General features: G+C 39.5%; 1 protein-coding gene across 1 annotated transcript in view; it reads right to left on the bottom strand.

The window, feature by feature from the left end:
- The window catches only part of MLIP (muscular LMNA interacting protein), a 278691-nt gene that overhangs the window by 11711 nt on the left and 242613 nt on the right, over positions 1-24367 (bottom strand). Inside the window, 2 exon segments of the mRNA XM_070361005.1 lie at positions 243-296; positions 24025-24231. Coding sequence (XP_070217106.1) covers positions 243-296; positions 24025-24231 — 261 coding nt within the window.

Below are 24367 nucleotides of genomic sequence, written 5' to 3'. Positions count from 1 at the left end.
AGAAGTAGTTTGTGATCAAAGTGCTACATACATGGGCACCTCTAGTACCACCTTCCACATTGAGAAGCAAGAATGTACTCCTTAGCTATCAGATGCTTCTGAACAACACAGAGTAGGCCCGTTCATACTTTCTTTAAAATAAAACAGATTTTATTAATTTTTAATAGAAGATTGGCTTACTTCTACAATCCAGTATTACATGGAGATGGATAAGCGGATGTTCAATTATATTCTACATTTACCTCTTTGGAATCAAGGGTTTCGTGTTCCGGAATAGCCATCATTGGATGACTCAGCTTCACAGAAAAGACGCCCAGGATGTGATCAGAGATAGAGGTAAGGAGAGATAAAAGTTTATATTTAAGTTGGCAGTTAAATGATGATGCAAGTATAGTATTGCCGATCATAGTAGATTCTACCAAGTGTAAACATTAAGATTTAATTGTTACTAAAAACAAAGGAAGATATTCTTAACATAGAAAAAATTTTTAGCAGATGGTGAATCCTTAGAGCCTAAAACCACACCTTATTTCTCTCTGCGTCCTACATACACTTGAACAGTGCTTGGCACACAGCATAGACAGTTATTAAATGTTTACTGAATGAATGAACTGTTAACATACACTGGCAGTTCTCAGAGAGAGGAAATGAAGTTAAATCTATTTTCTCACAACAACCCTCAAACTGAAACGCTCCAAAGCAAAAGAGACAAATCATGTTCAGACCAGCAATGCAGGTGCCTCTGCAGATAGTTAATGCTATATGAAATGTAAAACACTGTGCACTATTGTAAACATAAAGAATCTCAAAACACAAGGGCTTCATAAACACTGCAGTCTTACCAGATGCCACCACGATAACGCAGTTTACAACACAGTGGCACGTTAACAGAGGGAGGTTCTTTGGTTTTATAGGAATTTTTTTATTATTGCATGGGTTTTCTGAGCACTATACATACCCTTAAACCTATTAGGAAAGAAGAAAGTCATAGATATGCAAGCAAAAGAGGCAGACAGAATGAGGGACACAGACAAGGGGAAGGCAATCATTTGTAATAGATCTGTTTACCCCCTTTATTTTTTAACCGTCTTTCCTCACTCCAGCTTTAAAGTAACCACGATACTTGATTTCCCAGAAATGTCCCAGCTTCTACTATGATCCTGGGCAAATCCAGGCTATGGAAATAATTGCCTGCCCTTTACCCTCATCTTATCCTGATTTGATCAGTGAATCATCAGATCAGTAACCAGCTCCAAGGCAATTCGGAGGGTCCCAGGAGTGCAGCCTTGGCCCCAGGAGGACATCACCAGTGGCTGCCAGGGAGGCCAAGGAAGTCCCATCTCCTTAAAGTTTCCTGAAGTTTCCCTCTGTTCCAGCCCATGTTCAAGAATGTAGTCTGCTTTTATTTAAAGCTATAGCTTTGTTAAATCTGTCCCAACTGTGAAATACCCTGGGTGTCAAAACATCAGGGCTCCTAGAATCCTGAGATCATTACTTTAAATGGAAGCGTGATCTGGCCCCAAACCAACTAGAAATCCAAACAGCTTTCCAAAATTCAGCTGAAAGCACTTGCTTTCCCCTGTTGATCAGGGTCCCCTGAGACCCTAAACCTGGCTTAGGATCAGATGCTATGTACCCCTTCAAAACTCAAACCTGAGTCCCGGAGACAGCAAAATCTTAAGCATACCTAGGCTAAGTGGTACGGTAATTATATGAATCATCAGAATCTATACAAATGTCAATCTCCATTCTTCTAAGATACAATAGGATAAAAATCCTGAAATTTGAAAATGTTGTCCCAATATTCAACTGACATTGGAAAAGCAATTGAGTAATTATCTGACATCTATTTTACATTTTATTTTTTCAATATAGGTATTCATTCATTTAAATCCTAAAATATATTTTAATCTGGAATTTCAAAAACTATGTGTGAGCTATCTTAACCAACAAAAAATAACAGCAAATGACTGATTCTAATTAACTGGTAATCCCCAGATCACTTATATTTGGCTTTGGAATGCTTTCTTCTATTTATGATCTTGTGACCCAGCAGGTTTGCTTTTTGATTATCCTTGAGGTGACTAAAAACATATAAACTGTGATACTGTTAATGGAGTAAATCATAATAATTTATAGTTTCCTCACATGACAAATTCATTATATGTATGTGTTTATATAGGCTTCCCTGGCGGTTCAAGTGGTAAAGAATCTGCCTGCAATGCAGGAGACCCATGTTCCATCCTTGGGTCAGGAAGATCCCCTGGAGAAGGAAATGGCAACCCACTCCAATATTCTTGCCTGGAGAATCCCATGGACAGAGGAGCCTGGCAGGGTACAGTCCATGGGATTGCAAAGAGTTGGACAGGACTGAGCGACATCACTCACTCATTTGCTTATACAGTGTTAAGAGCAATCTAGTGAGGTGAGCACTAATTTTACCCTGTTTCACAAATGAAACAAAAGCACCAAGAGATGGGATGATGACTTCTTCAAGGTCTGGAGCTAGTAAGTGGCAGAGTCATGATTGGAGTCTGGGTGACAGTCTCTGGAGATGGTGTTTTCAAAGCAGCGGAAAGTGATAATACGCCTCTGGGAAGACGCTCGGGAGTGGGGTGTGGGGGCAGACAGACGGAGGGAGTGGGGTGTGTGCCACGTTGCAAAAGGGAAGGCCAGGTGCTAAAGGCAAGAGCATACAGTTCAGAGATCAGAAGTAGTTCAGAGTGTCTGGGGCAATGGGTGTCTCCACACAGGAGACGCAAGAAAATGAAGCTTGGATGTCAGACGAGGATTCTGGGCTTCATTCTCTAAAGAGTGAGAAGTCCTTGAATCTCCAAGGGAGACAGGGGCACACGTGATCAGATTGTCACGTCAAAAGACATCGCCCTGGCTAAAGAGCAGAATACAGATGGGGGAGGAGGGGGTGGAAGACCTGCAGGTAATCAGAGAGAAAGAGAATAAAGAAGGTTTAAATGAAAGCATTACCTTAGAGAATAGAATGAAGTCAAGTTTCCCTGGGTGACCCTAGATCCCCCCTACTCTCCAGGGGGAGTGAAGGAGCGTCGGGTCGACATGTTGAAATTTTGTTGATTAGGGAAGAAAAATCACAAAATGTTCCAGGGAAATACAGTAAGCCTCCTACATACGAGCCTCCGAGTTGCGAACTTTCAAAGCTGGGACCACCTGCGCATGCGCCTGCATGTCCAGTCACATCAGGCATGAGACGCACTGCAGCGTGCCTCCCTCTCCTGCTGCCGACCCCGCAGCTCCACCATCTCCCACCTCCTCTACTCCCCATCAGTAGCTCTTCTAGCCTGTTCACTCGATGCCAGCCCCTGTATCCCAGCTATTGTACTGTAGACTACTGTACTTTTCAAGGTATTGTAAGATTAAAAATGTTTTCTTTTGTGGGTTTGTTTTTACTGTTATTGGGTGAAAAGTATTATAAACCTATGACAGTACAGTACTATATAGCCAATTGTGTTAGCTGGGTCCCTACCCTAGTCTAACTGTGTTGAACTTCTGAACAAATTGGACTTACAACACGCTCTCCGAACAGAACTCTTTTGCATGTAGGGGACTCACTGTCATGCTGAGGTTGGCATGCATGCTGAATGCAGAGGTTTTGTAAAGCATAAGAGCTGGAAATGCCACGTGAGGAGAACAAACATGGCAGGGACAGCCTCTCATAGTCAGAATGAGAATGAGGACACTAAAACATGGAAATATATCCCATATGTTAATAGACGGATGACGTGTTATCCAGAGAGTTAGTGGTTACAGGAGGACGGCGAGAGTCCTCCCAGCCTGATTACTTGGTGGTGAATGTGCTGGAGAACAAATTACTATTTTGTCTCAAAAAAAAAAAAAAAACCCTGAAAAGTTATTAGCTTTATCATCAGACCTTTATTCAGCATAGACAGATCAATGAAATGGAAAGCTCAGGTGAAATGAGACAAAACATCCTTTCATCCCAGATGGAAACTCCAGTCCCAGATATTGTATAACACTCATCAGACCTTTGCTCACTCACCACTGGGGGCTAATCAACAAGCGGTATTTGAATGAAACCTTCGGTTGAGTTTTATTACCCTCTTGATCACAGCTGCCACCACACAAATATAAAGCCTTGTGGAGTATTTGTCACCCATGTGGGGCTTCCTCATAAATGTCACTGCATCTCCAGGGCTAACTTCTGTGACAAAGACAGATAAAAATCCCCTCCAAGCAACTGGAGAGACTCCTACAGCGAGAAGGAAAAAGAACTATGCCAAATGTGGTGAAATCACTTAATTAAGTCTTAATCTACCTGAGGAACTGCATCCAGAGCGCTAGCTTTTATGAATCAGCTCTCGCTCCTGCTCAAAGATGTAGCAGATTTTTCTCACCTGCCAGAAATGATGAACCTGAGGAAGTGCGGCAAGAAACGTTCCCATTTTTAAATCGCTGAGGGTGCTACACCTGCTTTTCAGAATTCAGTCCTCAGGATTGCTTTTTAGCTGAACCACATCCTCTTGTAAACTTCCTTCACTCTATTCATCTTCAGGAAGCTATCCCCCCTACTTCTGTCTCCTACCGAGATTTGTGAACCACTCAAGCTAGAGTGTAAACTTAAGAACATCTCTCAAAAACAGACATGACAATTACCGAAGGGGCACCTACAAAGAGGTCTTTGCTTCTGAGTACAGTGTTGTCATGGTGAGACTGTGAGCCACTGGATGCTGTGTCCTTTTGATGCTATTCACCTTTAGGTTGACTGGACCTGGTACAGAGGCCACGCAGCAGAGGAGACACAGAACGTATATTGAATAAATAGTAATGAAAGAGGGAAGGAAGGAAACAGAGGAAAGAGTGTTTTCTGACTTACAAAACTATAGAAATTCTGCATTGGTGAAGAATTGGACTTGTTTACTACATTCCCCAAAGTCTTCTCACTGGTAAGAAACTTTGCAAACTAGGGATGCTAAAACCAGTTCTATGGCACTTCTGCGTTCTGCTTAAATCCCTCACGATTCTTCAGCTTCAGGAAGACAAATATACTATGATATCCCTTACATGTGGAATCTGAAAAAGTGGTAAAAATGAACTTATATACAAAAATAGAAATAGACTCTCAGACATAGAAAACAAACATGTGCTTCCCAAAGGGAAAGGTGGGAGGGAGGGATAGACTGGGAGTTTGGGGTAAACAGACACACACTACTGTACATAAAATAGATAAACAACAAAGACCTACTGTATAGCACAGGGAACCATATTGCATATCTTGCCTATGATAAAATAATTAATAATGCCTATAATTTAAAAGAATATATAGATATATATGCACGTGTGTGCTCAGTCACGTCAGTTGTGTCTGACTCTTTGTCGCCCTATGGACTGTAGCCCGCCAGGCTCCTCTGTCCTTGGGATTCCCCCGGCAAGAATACTGGAGTGGGTTGTCATGCCCTCCTCCGGGAGATCTTCCTAACCCAGGGATCGAACACGCGTCTCCTGTGTCTCCTGCATTACAGACAGATTCTTTACCCACTGAGACACCTGGGGAAGCCCATATACATATATGTATAACTAAATCACACTGCTGCACACCTGAAGCTAACATAACATTGTAAATTAACCATCCTTCAATTTTTTTAAAAAAAGGGAAACATAATTTAAAAAAAGGACTGAAGTTAGTCATCAGTCTCTGAGTCAAGAGATTCTACTTGCAGGTTTGTGTCTTTTTCTCTTGAATCGCTCAAGGGGCCTGCGACGCTAGGCCTTCAGGCATCCTGATCTGCACAGGATCTAACTACCCTTGTTAGATGAAGCTAATCTCCAGGCAGCACAGTGCCCACCACTCCCACTGAGGAAGGTCAAGGACCAGAGATCACCTAGGATCGTGCTTATACCTAAAAGTCTGGTTTACTTCACTCACTTAGGGGGTCTGCCTGGCCAAACAAAACATTTGAGATTTTATTCCCTGATTCACAGCATATCCCAGCACTGAGGAAGCACTGGGTAAGTCCTGTAATTTTCAGATTCTGATGCAGCAGGTCTAAGGAGCGGCCTGCATGTCTAATGGGTCTCAGGTGAGGCCAACAATCCCAGAGGTTGAGGAGCCAGACCCCAGAAAAGATCTGTGTATGAACGTATGGAACCGATGTGTTGCTCAAATATTTGTCTATTGACAACTGAAGTTAGCTATATCCAACGTTCTTAATCGATTAAGTTACACAGAAGTTGTGTAATTAAATACTTTTCTACGAAGGGTTTTATTGAGTAAGTGTTCATGGGCCAGACACTTTGCTGGATGTTAGTGAATGAATAGACATTGTCTCTCCTCTTGGAGACTGCAGTGCAATGGGAGAAGCAGATATTAACTATATAATCAGGATTCAGTTCAGTTCAGTTCAGTCACTCAGTCGTGTCCGACTCTGTGACCCCATGAATCACAGCACGCCAGTAGGCCAAAACAAACACAAAATAATGTGTTTGAAGGACAAGTTCAGCTTGTTATGAGGGTTCATCACAGATAAAGTGGATCTGGTCTAGAACGAAGGAATCTCTTCCCAAGAGGCTGAAATCTACATTGTAGATTCTACGGAATAATCCTCCTAATAGCGAAAAGAGGGGCAGAGTTCATATGGGGTGAGTAGCTAAAAAGAAATTACTAACCACTGGGCTGATGGGAAAACAGGGAGAAGTATAAGAATGGATGGACCAAATGAGTGAGAAAATCAGGAACCCAGGCTAGAGAATCACTGTGCAGGCATTCTGCCTGCGTCAGCTCCACTTCAGAAGCCAAATGGAAAATACTCATTAAATAAATCAAGCCTGTTAAATAGGAATCTGTCTCATTGCCCAGAAAGACTACAAGCTGCTTGAGGACAGGGCTGATAATATGCTAGTACAAGCTGATTGATTTTACTGCTCAAGATTCTATGATTGGTTGCAGGAACATGGGTAGACCTAGAGATGATCATACTAAGTGAAGTAAGCCAGACAGAAATTACTGTATAGAACTGTAGAGAAGCAAAACTATCATATCGCTTATATGTGAAATCTAAAAAAAAAAAAAATGATAGAAATGAATTTGTATACAAAACAGAAATGGATCCACAGACATAGAAAACAAATTTATGGTTACCAAAGGGAAAAGGGAAATTAGGGCTATGGGATTAGCAGATACAAACCACTATATATGAAACAGATAAACGACAAGGACTTAATGTACAGCACAGGAAACTAGTCTCAGTATTCTGTAATAATCTATAAGGGAAAAGAATCTGAAAATAATATATATATACATATATATACACATATGGCCGAATCACTTTGCTGTACATATGAAACTAATACACTGTTGTATAATAAATCAATTATACTTCCATTTTTTAAAAACGGAAATTAGACTACGTGCATTTTGAAAAATATGCCTGGGACAAAATATGCCTGGGACAAATTTAACTTTGCCTGGGACAAATCTGAGTTTGTACTTAATGAGAGCAGTTCGTGATACAGGCTATGAGGATGCAGCTGTTCATGACAGTCAGAAATATGCTACTCCTATCCATACGTCTTAAGGACGTCATCAGTATTAGCCTGGGATTTTTTTTTTTTTTAATTACTAAACTATTTCAGTAGCTTGAATATTTCTTTTTAGAATTTAAAGGTATAGCGTTGACTATTTCAGGCAATGCCCAAAAGTTTACACATTTGTCTATGCTACTAACTTCTGATGTAAATTGGGGAAAACCACTTTGTCTCGGGACCTCGGTTTTCTCATCTTTAAATTCTGGGTGCTAACTAAATGATTTCTAGTTCCTTCTCTCCTTGGATTATTGTGTTCATTGATAAATGCTATCTCAGGAGAAAAAAAGAAAAAAAGTTCTTCCTTTTTGGAATCTCCTGCACTGAGCCACAGCTGAGGCAGAAGTTACACCTACAGGGAGGGTGAAAATGACCTCCCTGTGGAACCTTACCTGGGATCCTTAATATCAGTTCTTAGCTGTGCCACTTGCTCCGTGGGTAAAGTTTCATAAAACTATGAAATTTCACAGCATTCTTATGTGCATTCACTGAGTATCCTCATGTGAAAGTGAAAGTGTTAGTCACTCACTCATGTCTGACTCTTTGCAACCCCGTGGACTGTAGCCCACCAGGCTCCTCTGTCCCTGGGATTTTCCAGGCAAGAATACTGGAGTGGATTGCCATTTGCTTCTCCAGGGAATCTTCCCAACCCAGGGATCGAACCTGGGTCTCCTGCATTGCAGGCAGAGTCTTTCCTGTCTGAGCCACCAGGGAAGCCCAAATGCTGAGCTGGAACTTGGTATGTTAATTGTTTTATAAACCTATAGGAAACTTACCATTAAGTGCTGATCATTAATATCATTATATTGGTATCTAAAGAGCAGTAAGTCTAACACCAGCAAGAAAACAGGAATTTTCTGCTTTGATCTCTGTGATAGATCTTTGGCAATATTGCTGAAGATTCCCCAACTATGCTATTTTTTTATTCTTGGCCTTCTCTCTTTGACCCCAGGAGGCCCAGACTCAAAATGAGTTGGAACCCTCTTCTCCTCCAAAGACCACCTTCGAAAGGGCAGCAGATGGTATTTTTTCCATCTACGCATTCAGCCTATTTTGAAGATAAACACCACATATCCGTGTTTACTCACATTTTTCATCTAAAATTGCTTCTTTCTCAACTGAAAAACTACTCCCCAGAGGGGATTAACCACCACATTTGCTTTCTTCACTGCACAGCTCCCAGGTTGGAATGGAAATGAAGCAAAATCTACCTTCTAACAATATTCTAGGACTCAAATTCTGGAACCTGAAATTGGAATTGACAAGGAAGCATATTTGCTGTTTCTTTATTTCCTCTATCCTTTAAGGGCACAATTAGTTGCTTAGTACTACAGGCAAAGCACCCTTTTCCATTGTTCTCAGTATCTCACACTCACTCTAGTACAATCATAAACCAAATGTCTCCTTCACAACAGATAATGTTAGTGGCATTTTTCTCCCCCATTCTCTCTCTTCTATAGACTAGAAGGGGTATTAGCCATTTTATTCCAATGTGACACACAATTCCTGTCCTGCCTTAGCTCCAACCCAGCTATTCCTAAATTGTAACTAGCTGTTCCCAAGTTGCAAGGAATTTATCCCAGAACCCAGGAGTGTGTCAACGGATGTCAATTGGCATAGGACAAAAATTTGGAAGTGGTTTTGAAGAGGAAGAATAGGCATGATTGTGATGATGTTAATCCATACCCCCGTCCCCTCCAGAGGCCCTGACCTGATCCCTCTCTGCTCTCTCCTAACACGATGCTCCCAGCCACCTCCTTGAGGGAACTGACGTGTAAATGGCTGGGAGGCAGATGAGCTGAGGACGGTGAGTCTACAGGTCAAGCAAAAGGCTGCCTCCTGCATGGTACCTGCCAGCCCCACCTCCCTGAGCTTGGATTCTGGTTCTCCATCCCCACATCTCCCTGTTCATTCTTTCAACTCACCTTTCAGGAATGATGTCAGCACCTCCTAACACTCATTGCATCTGCTATACGCCTTTGAGCTTTCAGTACCCCCATGCTCCCTGCCCCACACCAGGCCCTCCCCAACTCTGTCATCCGGCCAGGCCCTGCAGCTTGGTCTCAATTGGAAGTCATTCCTGATTCCCACAGCCTTGCATCCCTGAGCCTTGTTGTAATCTAAGATCTCCCCTCTAGAGATTCTGTCTTCTTTTCCGATGTTCCTGCTAGAACCACAACTTCATACTATGATAGTTCTTTATCTAAATATCAAATCATAAAATAGGTGGAGTATTTACTGGTTGCTAAGAAGCCCATGGAAAAATCTGTGTTTAGTTATGTTAGTAGGTTTCAGCCATTTCAAAGCATGAATGAGATCTTTTGAAAGTCAGGGTAAAAATGCTTCCAACTTTGTCCAAGATTTTTATCACCTAGCATTTGAGACAGTGTTAAAATGTCATATAAATACAAAAGCATAAACTATATTCTCAGCCATACAAGGCCTCAGAATATTTGCCAAATAAAGACCTACCTTGAAACTTGCTTGCATCCAGGACTCAAGTAATAAAAACAGAAGGAGGCAGCAAGAAATACAGAAAAGTAAAACACCCTGATAAGTATATCATTGCCATTAAAAAGCCACAAAAGAACTATGGAAGAAAGAGAAAAATGATAACCAACACATGCCAGGAATAGAGATCTAGAATTGAATGGTATCCACATGATGAAAGACAACGAAAGGAGCCAAGTGAGCAAATAAAACATGGATACTGACAGGGGTGTATAAAAGTGAAGGTGAGTCTCAAGCCAAGGACATCGTAACAACAAAGCAGGATGGATAAATTCTAAACTAATAAATTCATGTCTTTTGGATGGAAAACTGGGAAGAAGAGACACAAAATTATAGTGATGAAAAATGTAAAATAATACGACAGAATTAATGTCATGTAACAAGATAATCTAAGACACAAAGAGAAGTCTCTCATGTTAAAATAAAAAATCAGGAGGGAGAATATCCACTTAATAAAAAACATACACAAAGGAGACATATAAAAGTTAGAAAGAAAAGAGGAAAAGATCTACTGTCCAAGATGAGCCGAAATAAAACTAGAAGAACAGCTTATTATCTTTGAAATGGAATTTAAGAAAAAGATTTTTGTAAGGGGCAAAAAAAATTATGTACTGATTAAAAAAACAAACACTGAACAAGAAAATAGAACCATAAGAAACACACATTCCTAATCCTATAGTCCCAAAGTCTTAAAATGTCCCAGTGGTTGACTTGTAATACTTTGGGAGTGAACTTACACACAGCTAGGGTATCTCAAAAGTTAAGAAAGTGTTTCAGTGTCCAGTGGGAGCTAAATAAATACTTTGAAATAACCTGAGGAGAGGTCTAATCCACTGAAATATCTTTCTTCCACAAAAGAGATTTCTATTTGAATCACAGGATATATGGACCATGTGAGGGCAAATGAGCATCGTTATTTGATGACTGTTAATCAAGTGTCTAATTGTACTTCAATCAGTCATACATGGGTAGACGTCAACAAATTTAGCAATCAGAAACAAGTTTATGGTCAAATTTTAGTAAAAGAAAAAAAAGAAAAAAAAATAGCAGTCACATTAAGCAACAGGAAGCAATACAGGAAAAATTTTCCCTTAAGTTTCAACATGAGACTACTTGATTGTATAAATGCCATTTTCATATATGGCTTTTGTTACATGGAGTAAATAAAAGGATAACAAAGCAAATTAAAGGATGAGACCAACAATTAGGTTGAACAATGTGAAACTGGTAAGCTAACGTTCTTCTAAGTCAAGAACTGTTGAATAATACAATTTCATAGAGATCAATCTCATATATAAGATAGCTGTTTAACTAACCTTTTAATGCTGCTCTTTTTCTTAAATGTCTTTTAAGAATACATATTTAACTCTCTTTTAGACACATATATATGTATTGAACATATATATATATACACACACACACAAAAAGGAAAAATACATATATTTTAAAGACCCAGTATGAAGATAAATGCCTCCATCAGGGATTTCATTTACTTCAGAGCCCACAGCTGCCTCCTCCTACAGACCGTTGCCCTCTGCTGAGAAGGGGGTCCAAATACTGAGTTCCTCGATCCTCTATGCACAGCGAAGTCCACAGCCAGTGATGACAGATGAGGGGTATCCAAGGGCAGCTCCTCTGCCTCAAGGGCGGATGACCTTGCAATTTATGGCCCACAGCCCTCTCCCTGTGAACTAGGCTATGGCTAGACTGTCTGAGATCATTCGTGCTCTTCTCCCTGCCCTTCCCCATCATGATATACACTCTCCCTTACGGGATGCTTTTGTGGAGAACCACATCCGCAGCAGATCACAAACTCCGAACCCCTATCTCAGGCTCCACTGCTAAGGAAACTGGTCTAAGACACCATGCAATGGGGATGGGGCAGGTGGCAGCTGAGTGCTGTGAAAAGCAGAAGGCTCATTTTTCCTTAGTGTCTCCATCTGAACAAGGTCCAAATGAATGCCTACAACATAGAAACATGGTTCATCAATTCTAAGGGGCTGGTATGTTATTTTACAAGAGTTGTGAAATGAATCTTTCTCCAAATATCCTTTTCTTTGCTAAGAATTCCATCCAACCTGCCTTCTACTGCACATCTCTTTAGAATCAGCAAATTATTTTCATGGTGATTTTATTAAAAGTGTTATAATAAAAACCTTCAGTTAGGTATCAGCACATGAGTTTATAGACAGAGAGAGAGATAAACGGATTATTCTTCATTCCCTGAAAGAAATGTACAAGTCAATTTCTTGTGACTATATTAAGTACATTTTTAAGTGATAACTGACAATGAGATAACCCAACACGCGTCTGGTTTTAAATGCCAGCCTGTCGTTAGGCTTCTATAGTGTTGAGTTGTTCTTTCTGCCCTCTAGTGGAGAACCCAGCAAAATACTGACTGATTAATTCTTTTTCAGAACCACCAACTACTCATTGGCATTCTTTGTTTTAATGTTAAAAGTCCAATTAATTTGCATTGAGCCATTTTAAACAGGAAATCCTTTATGAACATATTATACAAATGAATCCATTTCAAAGACAATTTGGCACAGGCAAACAGGTTTTAGTTTCCTGAACAATATCAAAACATTAAAAACCAATTTTGAGTTTATAGAGCTTTTCCTCCTATTCCACCCACCTCAAAGGTTTTCTCTTCTACAGAATCTTAATAGTTATCCAATTCCCATTAACTCCAAAAGTTGTCAGAGAAATTTTAGAATTGAGCAACACGGTTTATCTTCCTGATGATAGAAAATAAATTACCTTCGTTTATTCAGACAGAAGTATTTCTCATTATGTAGAAAGAACTCAAACAGACGTTATTAATGGGGAGGATAAAAAGAGGTTTTGCTTCCAATAGTCAAGGTGACTTTTTCACTGAGGTAGCTGTGGCTACTGCTACTGCTACTGCTAAGTCACTTCAGTCGTGTCCGACTCTGTGCGACCCCAGAGACAGCAGCCCACCAGGCTCCCTTGTCCCTGGGACTCTCCAGGCAAGAACACTGGAGTGGGTTGCCATTTCCTACCTCTGTGAATTTTTGTCAGTTTTAGGAAAACAGCGGCTCTCTCAGCCTTTAACTTTGGAACTGTGGCTGCCTAAGAAGGTTGGAGCCTGGGATAAAATATGAAGAGTGTACGTGGTTCATGATGAACCCAGCCTCCAGCAATCACTCACGCCAACCCACGGGTATGTCACACAGCCATCTTTAGTCCTCAGTTTCCTCGTCCAGAAACTGAAGGAAGTCAGGAGGTCTTGGTGGTTACTTAGTTCCTGTCCTGACATCTACATCCCGCCATATAACTAAAAGAAAGCCTGTGGTTCCAGAGCAGAGGCATCCAAGAACATGGTAATGCGGCTTCTCTGACAGATTATTGTGTGTATGTGGTGGGGGGGGGTGGAAATTCCTTAAGAAAAACTAGTCAAGTACCAGCTGTTAAGCTAATTCTGTGGAATCCTGTACACATCATTTATACTTTCTGAGCCTTGGTTTTTCATATGTAAAATAAAGGGGATAAAATCTACTTTACAATTGTTTTCAATTTTAAATAAAATACTGTCTATAAGGGAAGCAGCCTATAGTCTATGTTTTGTAAATATCAGTTCCTTTCACAGAGAATCTTGGAGACACCTCGTCTCACAATTTCAGATGAGCCCCCGCACAGGAGGCAGAGCTGTCTGGCAGTATTACCTCTTGCTAACTTCAAACCATATTTCTGAATTCCAGCGGTTTCCTCAACACTCTGGGCTGCTTTCATTTTCTCGAATTTTCCTTATTTCTTTTCTTTCCCACCTGGAAACCATCCCACACTGTTCCCTCTGCTTGGATGTCCAGATTGGACCCAATTTTCTTTATGAAGCTTAGATGAAAAATCATTCCTCACTAAATATTCCCCGATTCATCAGACGGGATCAGGACCACTGTTCTATGCACTCGTAACTACTTGTCATCTGTGTGGCAGCTGTCACAATGATCATTTATAATGATTTTTTTTTTTTGCTTGTTTAATTTTTGTGTTTCACCAAATAGAAAAGAGGTGCCTGACAAAGGCCCTTGCTTCCCAATGCATGAGCAGCACAGACACAGTGCTTTACAAATAAGAGCTACTCAATATATCTTTATGAAATGAATACAGCACACTTTGTCAACTGCCAGACTCGAGGGTTCTCAGACTTTGTGTTATAATAAAAAAAAGTTTCAAGGTCTGTGCTCTTTTTTATTCTTGGGGAATTAGGCTAGAAGTTGGACAAGGATTTTGTAACCTTGAACCCAATCACATAACTTAGGGTTCATTTTCTCCTTCTAAAGCTATGCCCAATTGTAAACTACTTATCTCAAAGGAATGCTGCTTTATTCTTGAAATGTATTCATAAAAGATTTTTTACATCTTTAGATCTAAATATTTAGAGCTTACATTAGAAAAGCAAGTTTTTATTTCAAAGCCCCCTCAGTCTTTGAATCAGTTGGTAAAAGATAGAATTACTTTAATTTTTCCCTTCTCCAGCTGAGCCATAATCTGCTTTAATTTCTGTTGATTGATTTCTGTTAAAAGATCAAAAGAAACTTCAGGAAAAAAAACCTCATTTCAGTGGAGCTACTAAAATATTTAATGCATGTTGGAAATATGCCTTTAATATTAATATTTTAAATTATTGAATTTCTATAGATTCCCAGGGTCAGTTCTCTGAGTAGCTATGCAATGATTATGCCAGTTAAGATATTCTCAATCCCATGGTAAAAATATAAATTTTACTAATGAATTAAATTCAAAAATTAAGATATAGGAGATGAAACTGGGGAAAAAGAAACAAATGAGAAAAGTCAACATTTATAGGGTGAAATATCCAAGAGGAAAGAAGGGATAGTCGTATCTGCGAAGAAGGCTAAAGCCTGTGCCCCTGACTCATCCTGTATGTAAAAGTTTCTTTCCTTCCTTCGTCTTCCTACCTCATTCACACTCTTGTGCCAATCCCCCAATAATCCATAATACGAGAACAAAAGTCAACAGAATCTAATGGCACCAAAGAGTTGACAATTACAATTGGTGTTTTTTTCCCCCTCCTATTTCTAATACTATACACTTCTTATTCATAATCCATCTTCTAGGTAAATTCTTCACTATTCTATTAATAATAGACATCTCACCCTTGGCTTATTGTAAGTGGAGTGATCCTTTATATAAAGAAGACAAATAATGGATGGAATTGAGCTGAAAACACCTCCTTTTTGCTCACTGAAGTCTCACTTTTTCATCACAGACAAGTTATATTTCCTTTTTATTCTTAATCTACAATATCAGCAGCTGCTTGGAAAACAGCCTAATAAAGATGGATCAGTAAATATTCTTTTGACATATCATAAGGATAAAATACATTTCAAGTAAAATGCTTCATCTTTCTTAGCAAAAATGTAATTCTAATATAAAGCATTGCTATATTTTAAAATCTCTTTTTATGAAAAAGGCACTTTTATTTTTTAAAAGAATTAAATTATAAAAAACTGCATGTTGGCAGTTGTGTTATTTTTTTTTTTCAAAGAGAAATGACTTTTAATAATTGAAGTAGCGCACTGGGAAAAAATATTTGTACCTTGGATTCAATAAGTCCAAGAATACTGGATATATAAACACTCAATCCAACTGTAAATGTTACAAGCTCATGGGGACAATTTTGACTAAGAACTCAACCTTATATTTTACAACCTACTCTAATTAGAAGAAAAATTCTGTGACTTATGTTAGTATATACACTATTTAACAGTTGTGTTTCCTTTAACTTACTAGAGGTTATGAGAAAAAATCAATTATAATCAAACACTTGCAAAAATGTCAGTATAAACAGGTTTTCTTTCTAAAGTTATTTTTCATATTGAAGTTCATTTTCTTGTTGAATCATTACAGAATTTAAAAAGCAAAAGAGGAAAATGTTGCTATCATAGAAGAAGCATAAAATTTTCAGTGGAGCAGAAACTTTACGATCACTCAATTCAGTGGAAGTTCTGAGTTTAGAAGTTTCAACTGAGTCCCATTAATCTACATTTTTCTAAGATCTTTAGGTAATTCCAATACAATCAGCCGAGGTGATCTCTGAGAGCAAAAGTTTTGGAACCAATCCCAATACCGTATTACAGCTAAGAAAAAAAGAAACCCACAGGAAAAGAGCGAAGCATGTGGCACAATAGCATCTATATAAATTTAATTATAAATACACAAAATAATAATGCAATTTTGAAAGAAAATATACTAGCAACAATAGTGTAGCTGCCAAGGGGAAGAAGGAAAGCAAAGTGAAAAATTAAAATGAGCCAGAATACGTATGTGAATAAATTTGGAAGGGTAAAAGTACTGAATAGATTGTAATAAAAGGAAAAAGTCAATTTTAGATGAGAGTAATGTCCTACTAGCTACACTGATGGATTGTTTCTTTACTCCAGCACCAGAATTCTATAAATAGGCAGCATGCTGAAAACATATAAAACTGTGTACTTAAGGTGAAATGTGAAAGCTGCATGTATCGGTTGATCATGGTAACAATTCTAAGCTAGAGATTCTATTTTTATTGCTATTTTATAGGTAAGAAACTAAAGCACACGTTTGAATTACTTTTCCAAATATAAGCATAAAGCAATTCATTTATTCAACAAAATTGTCAGCAACCGATGTCTTCATTACAGAGTCTGAAGACAACCTTAAGCTGGTTTTCACTGTAAGTACACCCACTGATCCGGAGCGGGCAATGGCACCCCACTCCAGTGTTCTTGCCTGGAGAATCCCAGGAACAGGGGAGCCTGGTAGGCTGCAGTCCATGGGGTCGCACAGAGTCGGACATGACTGAAGTGACTTAGCAGCAGCAGGAGCATACCCACTGATCAAGTCAAGGCACTTCTGCTAATGAGAAGGCTCAGTAAAAATAACTAAAATCACATCATTTAAAAAATATTATTGACTAAAATGGTTTGTTACATTAATATACCTGTAAAATATTGACTTTCAAAAAACTTTTTAAATGAAATATTTTTTTAAAATGGAAAACACATCAGTATGCTTTAAAAATAAAAAAGATGAATGTTTATCCCACAGAGAGGTTAATGCTTTCTTGTCTCTGTGGGAAATCTTTAAGTCTAGCCATGGTGTCAGCAGCCCAGGGGTCTGAAGCAGGAGTGAGAGGGGGAGTGGTCATGACCTTGGGGAGACAGGAGTGAGCAGTGAGGTCCTAAAAGCTCCCTGCCCCAGAGCTAAACCTGGGAAGCCTGGGTGAAAACCAGGAATCCTAACCAGTAGTCCACCAGGGAATAGTGGCTGGAATAGAGCCACTCTGGCTCTTGTCCCTCTTGAAAACAAGACTTATCAAGGATACAGAGCTGTAAAAACAGGCACAAAGCTGATGATGAGAGGCACAGCTCAGTCATCTCTGCATGGGAGGACATGCAGAGAAGCAGTTTATTTATTTAAGACAGAGGTGAGGCAGAAACACACACCCAGAGAAGAGTGCGGGCGTCCTCCTGAATGAGAGGGGGAAGAAGATACTTACATCATCATTTATCTTTATCATTATCATACATCACTTATATCAGGCAGCTCCTCCTGGCCCTTGTTTTCCCTAGCCAATCATCCTGCTTCGTTTCCTACATCTGACCTGGTCCAGGGCCCTCTCAGACAAGCAAGTGCATCCTTTAGCCAAGATGGATTCCACGGCAGGGGTCGCTGGGAGATTCACAGTGCCTATTATGGAAGAGCAGTCCCTCTTTTTTTTGATCCCCAAGGAACTTTTCCGCATATGTGCAGTCAGGGAAGTCTCCTTGACCCTAAGAATGACAGATGTGGTCATCTTATCTCTTTACTCCAGCAGAGCTCAGCTCCTGCCATGAACTTTTTCCTTGAAGGATCCAGGGAAAACAAATCTCCAATGTACTCAGTTTGACAAATTCTAGCTGCTCAGCCATGGAGCCAATCTACCTCCCACCTCAGTCATGGCTGGGAAGAATGTTCTAGACGGGAAGAAAAGAGGTAGATGATGAATAACTCTCTCCTGCTCCGAAGGGAAAGCTATAGTGGAAGAAAGGATATGCTAGAGATAAGCACTGGAATATTCAAATTGAAAGTGCTGGAACCAGCCCTTGCATAGAAAATACAAAACAGAATTTAACAGCAGAGGAACCTATGGGAGGGCATGTATGTAAACAAATCAGCTATACTTAGTCCTCCACGGACAAAACCAGACCAGAAATAACATGGAAAGTGGTCACAAACAAGGCTCAAAAATTTTTACAAAACTGAAGGTGAAATAAAATGGCTGGACAGTCATACACACAGCCCCCTAAATAATCTAATTTTTTAAAATGACAGAATGCCTGTGAATTTTCTCCTGGGGCTTCAAAGCTGTCTCTGTGTCTATAAAAATCTTATTCTCCCTTGTAAAATCTCTCCAACTTTCCCTGTAAATAGAGCCTTCCAGAGTAGGAAATCCCAGCCTTCCTCCTGCCAGCAGATGAGAAAAGCCATCTGATGGTGACGGCTTAGTTCTGTCTCCTCCCAGCTCTAATCATCTCTGGCATGCGTTTGCTTGTTGCTGGTGTAGACTGGCAGAGCAGAGACTCTGGAGAAACAAAGATGAGAAAGAACATCCTGTCAACACAGCCTATGGTTGTGCTAAATGAAAGGTCAAAAAACGTAGTTGGGATAAGAAAAGAGGAAAAAGCGCACAAGGCCGAGAACTTCAGCTGGAATATGAAAGTGGGCCACAAGAGTTGGAATCCTGGGTTGACTTAAAATGCTTGTGAGAGTGGAAGAGAGAATAAATGAGGCAGAGGCTGGAAAATAGATGTTTGGGAGAGCAATAAGCTTTCCACAGATGCACGTTAGAGGTAGGTAGATTTTCTCACCTGAGGGTCAAGAAGGTAGCTGAGACCCCAGGGCAGTGCGTCAGTGGGGCCAGAGAAGAGGAGTCTTTCTAAATGAACTGAATTCTCACAAATAGAGGGTGGACAGCATTAGACCTAAACATAAAAGATGTGCTGTGAGTGGGTCGTTTTTAGCTTTGCAGATAAACATGTTTAAATGCATTGCAAGATGGAGGGGAAAATGGCCAAATGAGTCCAGATGAGAGACAATTTTAAAACTGACTAGCAGGTCACAACAGAATTTTAGAGAGTAGGCAAATTCACAAATATGGACTCTTGCAGAGTTCCTATGGCAAAGGAGGCATGAACAAAAGAGGAGAGGAGAATATGTGGGGGCTCTAAGCTGATGGTTCTGAGATGAGCAGGTTCCACGTCTACCTGCTCCTAGCATGTAACTAACAGTGTTTTCCAATGCATGCTATAGAGGTTCAGGAGTACTGACCTAGAGCCAAGGAGGTCATGCTGTGCAGGTGAAGAAAGAAGGATGCAGTAACGCATTATAGGATTGATGGTCATGGACCGACAGGACTGCGGACACCCTGCGGATTCCAGCATCCACGTTCAGGTGCGGAGGATCAGAGGTCTCCTGCCTCCACATACCATTCCATTCAAGGCCCTCCATAAGCTCACTGGAAACCGGAGGTAGCCCTCAAAAATGGTAGATCCTTAATTGAGGTAAATTGTACTGAATGTACCCATAAACCTTTAAATTGACTCAGATTTAGCTTCTGCTTAAAATAGAAATGGGGCTTCCCTAGTGGCTCAGATGGTAAAGCATCTGTCTGCAATGCAGGAGACCCGGGTTCGATCCCTGGGTTGGGAAGATCCCCTGGAGAAGGAAATGGCAGCCCACTCCAGTATTCTTGCCTAGAAAATCCCATGGACCACGGAGCCTGGTAGATTACCGTCCATGGGGTTGCAAAGAGTCGGACACGACTGAGCGACTTCACTTTTACTTTCACTAAAATAGAAATAATCTGAAATTTGTATTCAAACATCTTGTGCTCCTAGTGAATAAGTTGGGTCATTTTAGTATTTGTTCATCATTAGCACATATTTGTTGCTCTACCTATAATGTGAAAAATATCATATTAAGCATGTCATGTCCTAGGTGGACACTAAAATAATCACAACAAATAAATACATGATAACCTTTAATATGCACGAGATACCTTGGCACAGGCAAAGGTTATAAAAACTGAAAGAAAAATACCACTTTGAGTGCTGATACTGGGGGAAACTTCACAGGGAGGAGGGATCATTTGATTAGGTCATGAAATTTGAAAATGATTTGCATAAGTAAGATGAAAAGCAGGAAGGTATTTTTATATGGGGAGAATGAGTGAGCAAGTTGAATAGCAAGAAATTCCCAAGGCACACCTGGAGGAAAATAGCAGATTAGCTTAAGCAAAGTGGAATACTAATAAAGAGTAGTAAGAGATAAAACATGACAGATATAAGAAGAATCCATGCAACTTGGTGAGTGACTAGCTATGATGACAAAGCAGAAGAAGCATAATAGGTAAATCAAGTTTCAAGTCTGGGGGCTGAGCATCGTGGTATTAATGACAGAAGTAGGGAAGCCAGAACAGAACTGGTTTGAGGTGACATGAGATGATGAGCTTGAGGTGACAACATGACATCCTAGGGGAAATCAGAAGTAAGCAGCTGAAGGTATAATTCTGGATCTCAAAGGAAAAACAGAATTGGAAATGTGGATTTGAGGATCATCAGTACAGCTAAGATCATCCCAGAAGCCTGTGAGTGGGTGCGTGTCAAGTGAGGCAATTAGAGACAAGACACAGAGGAAGAAGAAGTGTCCACCAAGAAAATAAAGAAGGGACAGTGAGGGAGTTGAAATTTCCATATTACCCCAACAGCAGAGTGAGGTCGGAGATCCAAGAGTGAATAATCAAGTGTCAACTGCGACAAGGGATAAAAGAGAAGACTTAGTTAAATTCAGCTGAGTTTGTTGACAAGCAGTTTACCCTTAAGAGAGAAATCGCAGTAGAATGATAAAATGTTTTCAAGAATGAATTAAAGAGTGAGTTTAAAGAGGGGGATGAAAATAATGGCTACTGACCCCTTTGAGGGAAAGAAAGTCTTGAAATTACTAGGTTTGCAACATCGTGAAAGAAAAGGATGGAAAAGTATTCATTTTAGTTTGTGTTTTGAAGTTTCTGCACTCAAAGAAGAGTCCATTGGAAAAAGAACAAATGGAAATGTAAGAAAGTAATGGGACTGACAATTCAGGAAGAGCTGAGTCATTGGAAAAGACCCTGATGCTGGGAAAGACTGAAGGCAAAAGAAGAAGAGGGCAGCAGAGGATGAGATGGTGGGATAGGTCACTGACTCAATGGACATGAATCTGAGCAAACTCTAGGAGATGGGGAAGGACAGGGAAGCCTGGCATGCTGCAGTCCGCAGATCACAAAGAGTCAGACGTGACTTAGCAACTGAACAACAGTTAGTAACAAGATCTAACTCGTACATGAGCCTCATGTCCCACGCACTATTCTAAATACTTTACACGTACTAGCCCATCTTATCATAGTCTAATAAGGTAGATACTCTTATTATCCTCACTTTATAGATAAATGGAGACATTTGGAGGCTATATAATGTACCCAATATCACCACCTGGAAAGAATGGTGTCAAGAAATGAACTCGGATGGACTGATTGAAGACATTGCACACTTATCCACTGGGCTATGTTAGTTACAAGGGTTAAAGAAGGAAGTAAGAGTAATGACTCCCTTCATGAGGTGGAGGAAAGAGAGGACATACTGGTATAACCAAGATATAAGGGAAAGTGCCTGATCATCATCATATGTGATAGGATGTCATATAAGGTTCATCATATGAACTTATGAAAGCAGGAGAAGAGATCAGGGATTAGTGTAAAGATTTAGGGCAAGAGAGGAGCACGCACTACAGATGCAACAGAAGAATAAAACCTGTCAAACATTTTTCTGTAGCTACGGTTGATAAAGAAGCCCCAAAGATAGCTATATAAGGTCAAGTTCAGTGTGGATCTCTGGGGCAGGGGTGGGAAGGTTTGAGTTTGGAAATAAACCTAGCAGGTAAGGCTGAAAGTGAAGCCTGGGAAGGATGTTAGGATATTGAAGAGAAGTTAATTTAAATGACTATGTTTTACAATTCCAGGCAAGTTATTTCATTTAGTACACTGTTGGCCATTACAATACAAGTTTAGTAAACACAAAGGTCAAATTGAATAATCCATACATTTTAATAAGAGCAATTAAAATATCAGACTAAGCAATTGAATATTCCATCAAGAAATGCTAACATTACTATATCAGATGTGAATGTTTCTTTATTCAATATCAATAAATCTCAGACATTGAAAGACAAAATCTATTGCGAAGTTTTTATAAAATGAAAATAGTTGTCCAGCCTCAAATGGCTGTGATATATTTTTCTTCACAGGCAGACCAGGAAAAGGCTAAAACATGGATGAAATACTGACTTTATCTTTGCTGAATGTCTCCAGGAAACACTACCAAAATGTCAAAGGAAGAACTATTTGGAGCAATTGATATTTCTAAAATACAATTATAATCATATGATGCTCATCGATGACATTATAAGAAAATGGTATGTTATCAAAATATTAACTCTAATAGCTAAATGAATTTCATAGATGTTGGCTAGTATTAAAATAGGGAAAATTTAAAGCAATATAAAATCATTTAAAAATACTATACTCTCCATGAAATACTTTTTCTAGACCAAGAGTTTAGAAGCAACCAAAGGTCATACAGATGCCATCCTGAACTTAGCCTAAAGACACTTTGTTTGTGGAAAATGATTACTTTTTAAAAATTTGCTACTTTTTCCATAAATTCTTAAAGTTTATATGTTATATTTTCATTTTTTGTTTAGTTCAAGAAATTTTCTTTCTCTTTCTCTTGTTTTTTTAGCTGCATGGCATGCGGGATCTTAGTTCCCCAAGAAGGGATTGAACCTGCTCTCTCTGCAAAGGAAGCTCAGATCCTCAACCACAGGACTTCCAGGGGAGTCCCAGAAATGAATACTTTAAAAATTTAATTCAGGGTTGACCACTCAATCATGATAAATGCTATTAAATATACAAAGCAAAATTTTCCTCATAATTGTGCTCACTTTTTGGATGATTTTTTGGTGTTTAGATTGGATTGATGAACAGTTGCTTTTTTTAATGCTTTAGGATTCAAGGAATATTAGTCAACTGCATACACTCTGGAATATATGGTCTTGATTGATTTCCGAGTATAGAGGTATATTTCATTAAATATAGAGATTTTGCAAAAACAAATACTTTAAAACAAGATTTTGAATTTAAAAATGATTTAACTGGTGATTGATTTTGACTAGTCAATTCTTTTAGAAAAGTTTCAAAATCTGAGAGCCTATGCTAGCCAGGACGTCCTTATGGTGATGCTCAGAAGAGCAAAGGATGCTTATACATAAGCCTCTTGTGCTACTGACCGCTTGCTTCTAATAGAATATTCATGATTACATTCCAAAGCCAACTATAAAATTTTTGCTTTGTTAAAAATATATTTTAGGTACCGGACGCCTCATTATTTGTTACATGTCTCACCACCATACATAATAAGGCAAATAGATTCATTTTAAAATAAAATATCAATATTCCGTTACAGATATCCATAGACATTCTAAGTATTCCATTGCACACTGACTACAATTATAAATGCTTCCTCATCAAGGCACTGTCATTTTGAGACGTTTTTAAGAACTTTGAACTGAGACTAGAAGATAAATTAATAATGGCCTCTTGTCAGGCTTTGAAACATGTCTTGGGATTTCCACTTTGGGATCACAGCATGAAACAATAAGCAATGCAAATCAGGAAATGACTCTGAAAGGAAACAAATATTTCATACTTTCCCAAGGTTAATTATTATCTTTTTGTAAGGACATGTGCCTTCCCACAAATATTTAATATTCTCAATATACTTCAATATTTGTAACATATGTTTTCTCCACATTTAAAAGTTAAGCATGGGGCATTCTCACCTTATTATATGCGTTGTGACTAAACAAGGTGTGAGAATTCTCCTGTTCATCACTCAAGGAGAAGGAGGACAAGTGGCTGAAGGGTCCGGGGGTAAGACTGTCAGCATGCGGGCGGGTCTGTGGCCGCAGTAGGGACTTAGCAGGAGGATGGAGTCTAGTCTGATATAAAGGATGGAGAGAAACAGGCTTGGGAGGGGCAGGCACATCCTGGGAAGAAGAAAGGCATAAAGAGGATGTTAGTGGGCCAAAGTCATGCTTACTGGAAACTGAGTCTAAGTACTATTGATGCTGGGCTTCCCTGGTGGCTCAGATGGTAAAGAATCGGCCTGAAACGCAGGAGACC

This window comes from Bos mutus, chromosome 23 (genome assembly GCF_027580195.1).
Source record: "Bos mutus isolate GX-2022 chromosome 23, NWIPB_WYAK_1.1, whole genome shotgun sequence".
Lineage (NCBI taxonomy): Eukaryota > Metazoa > Chordata > Mammalia > Artiodactyla > Bovidae > Bos > Bos mutus.
The sequence above is the reverse complement of the archived record's forward strand: the minus strand, read 5'-3'. Positions and strand labels throughout refer to the sequence as shown.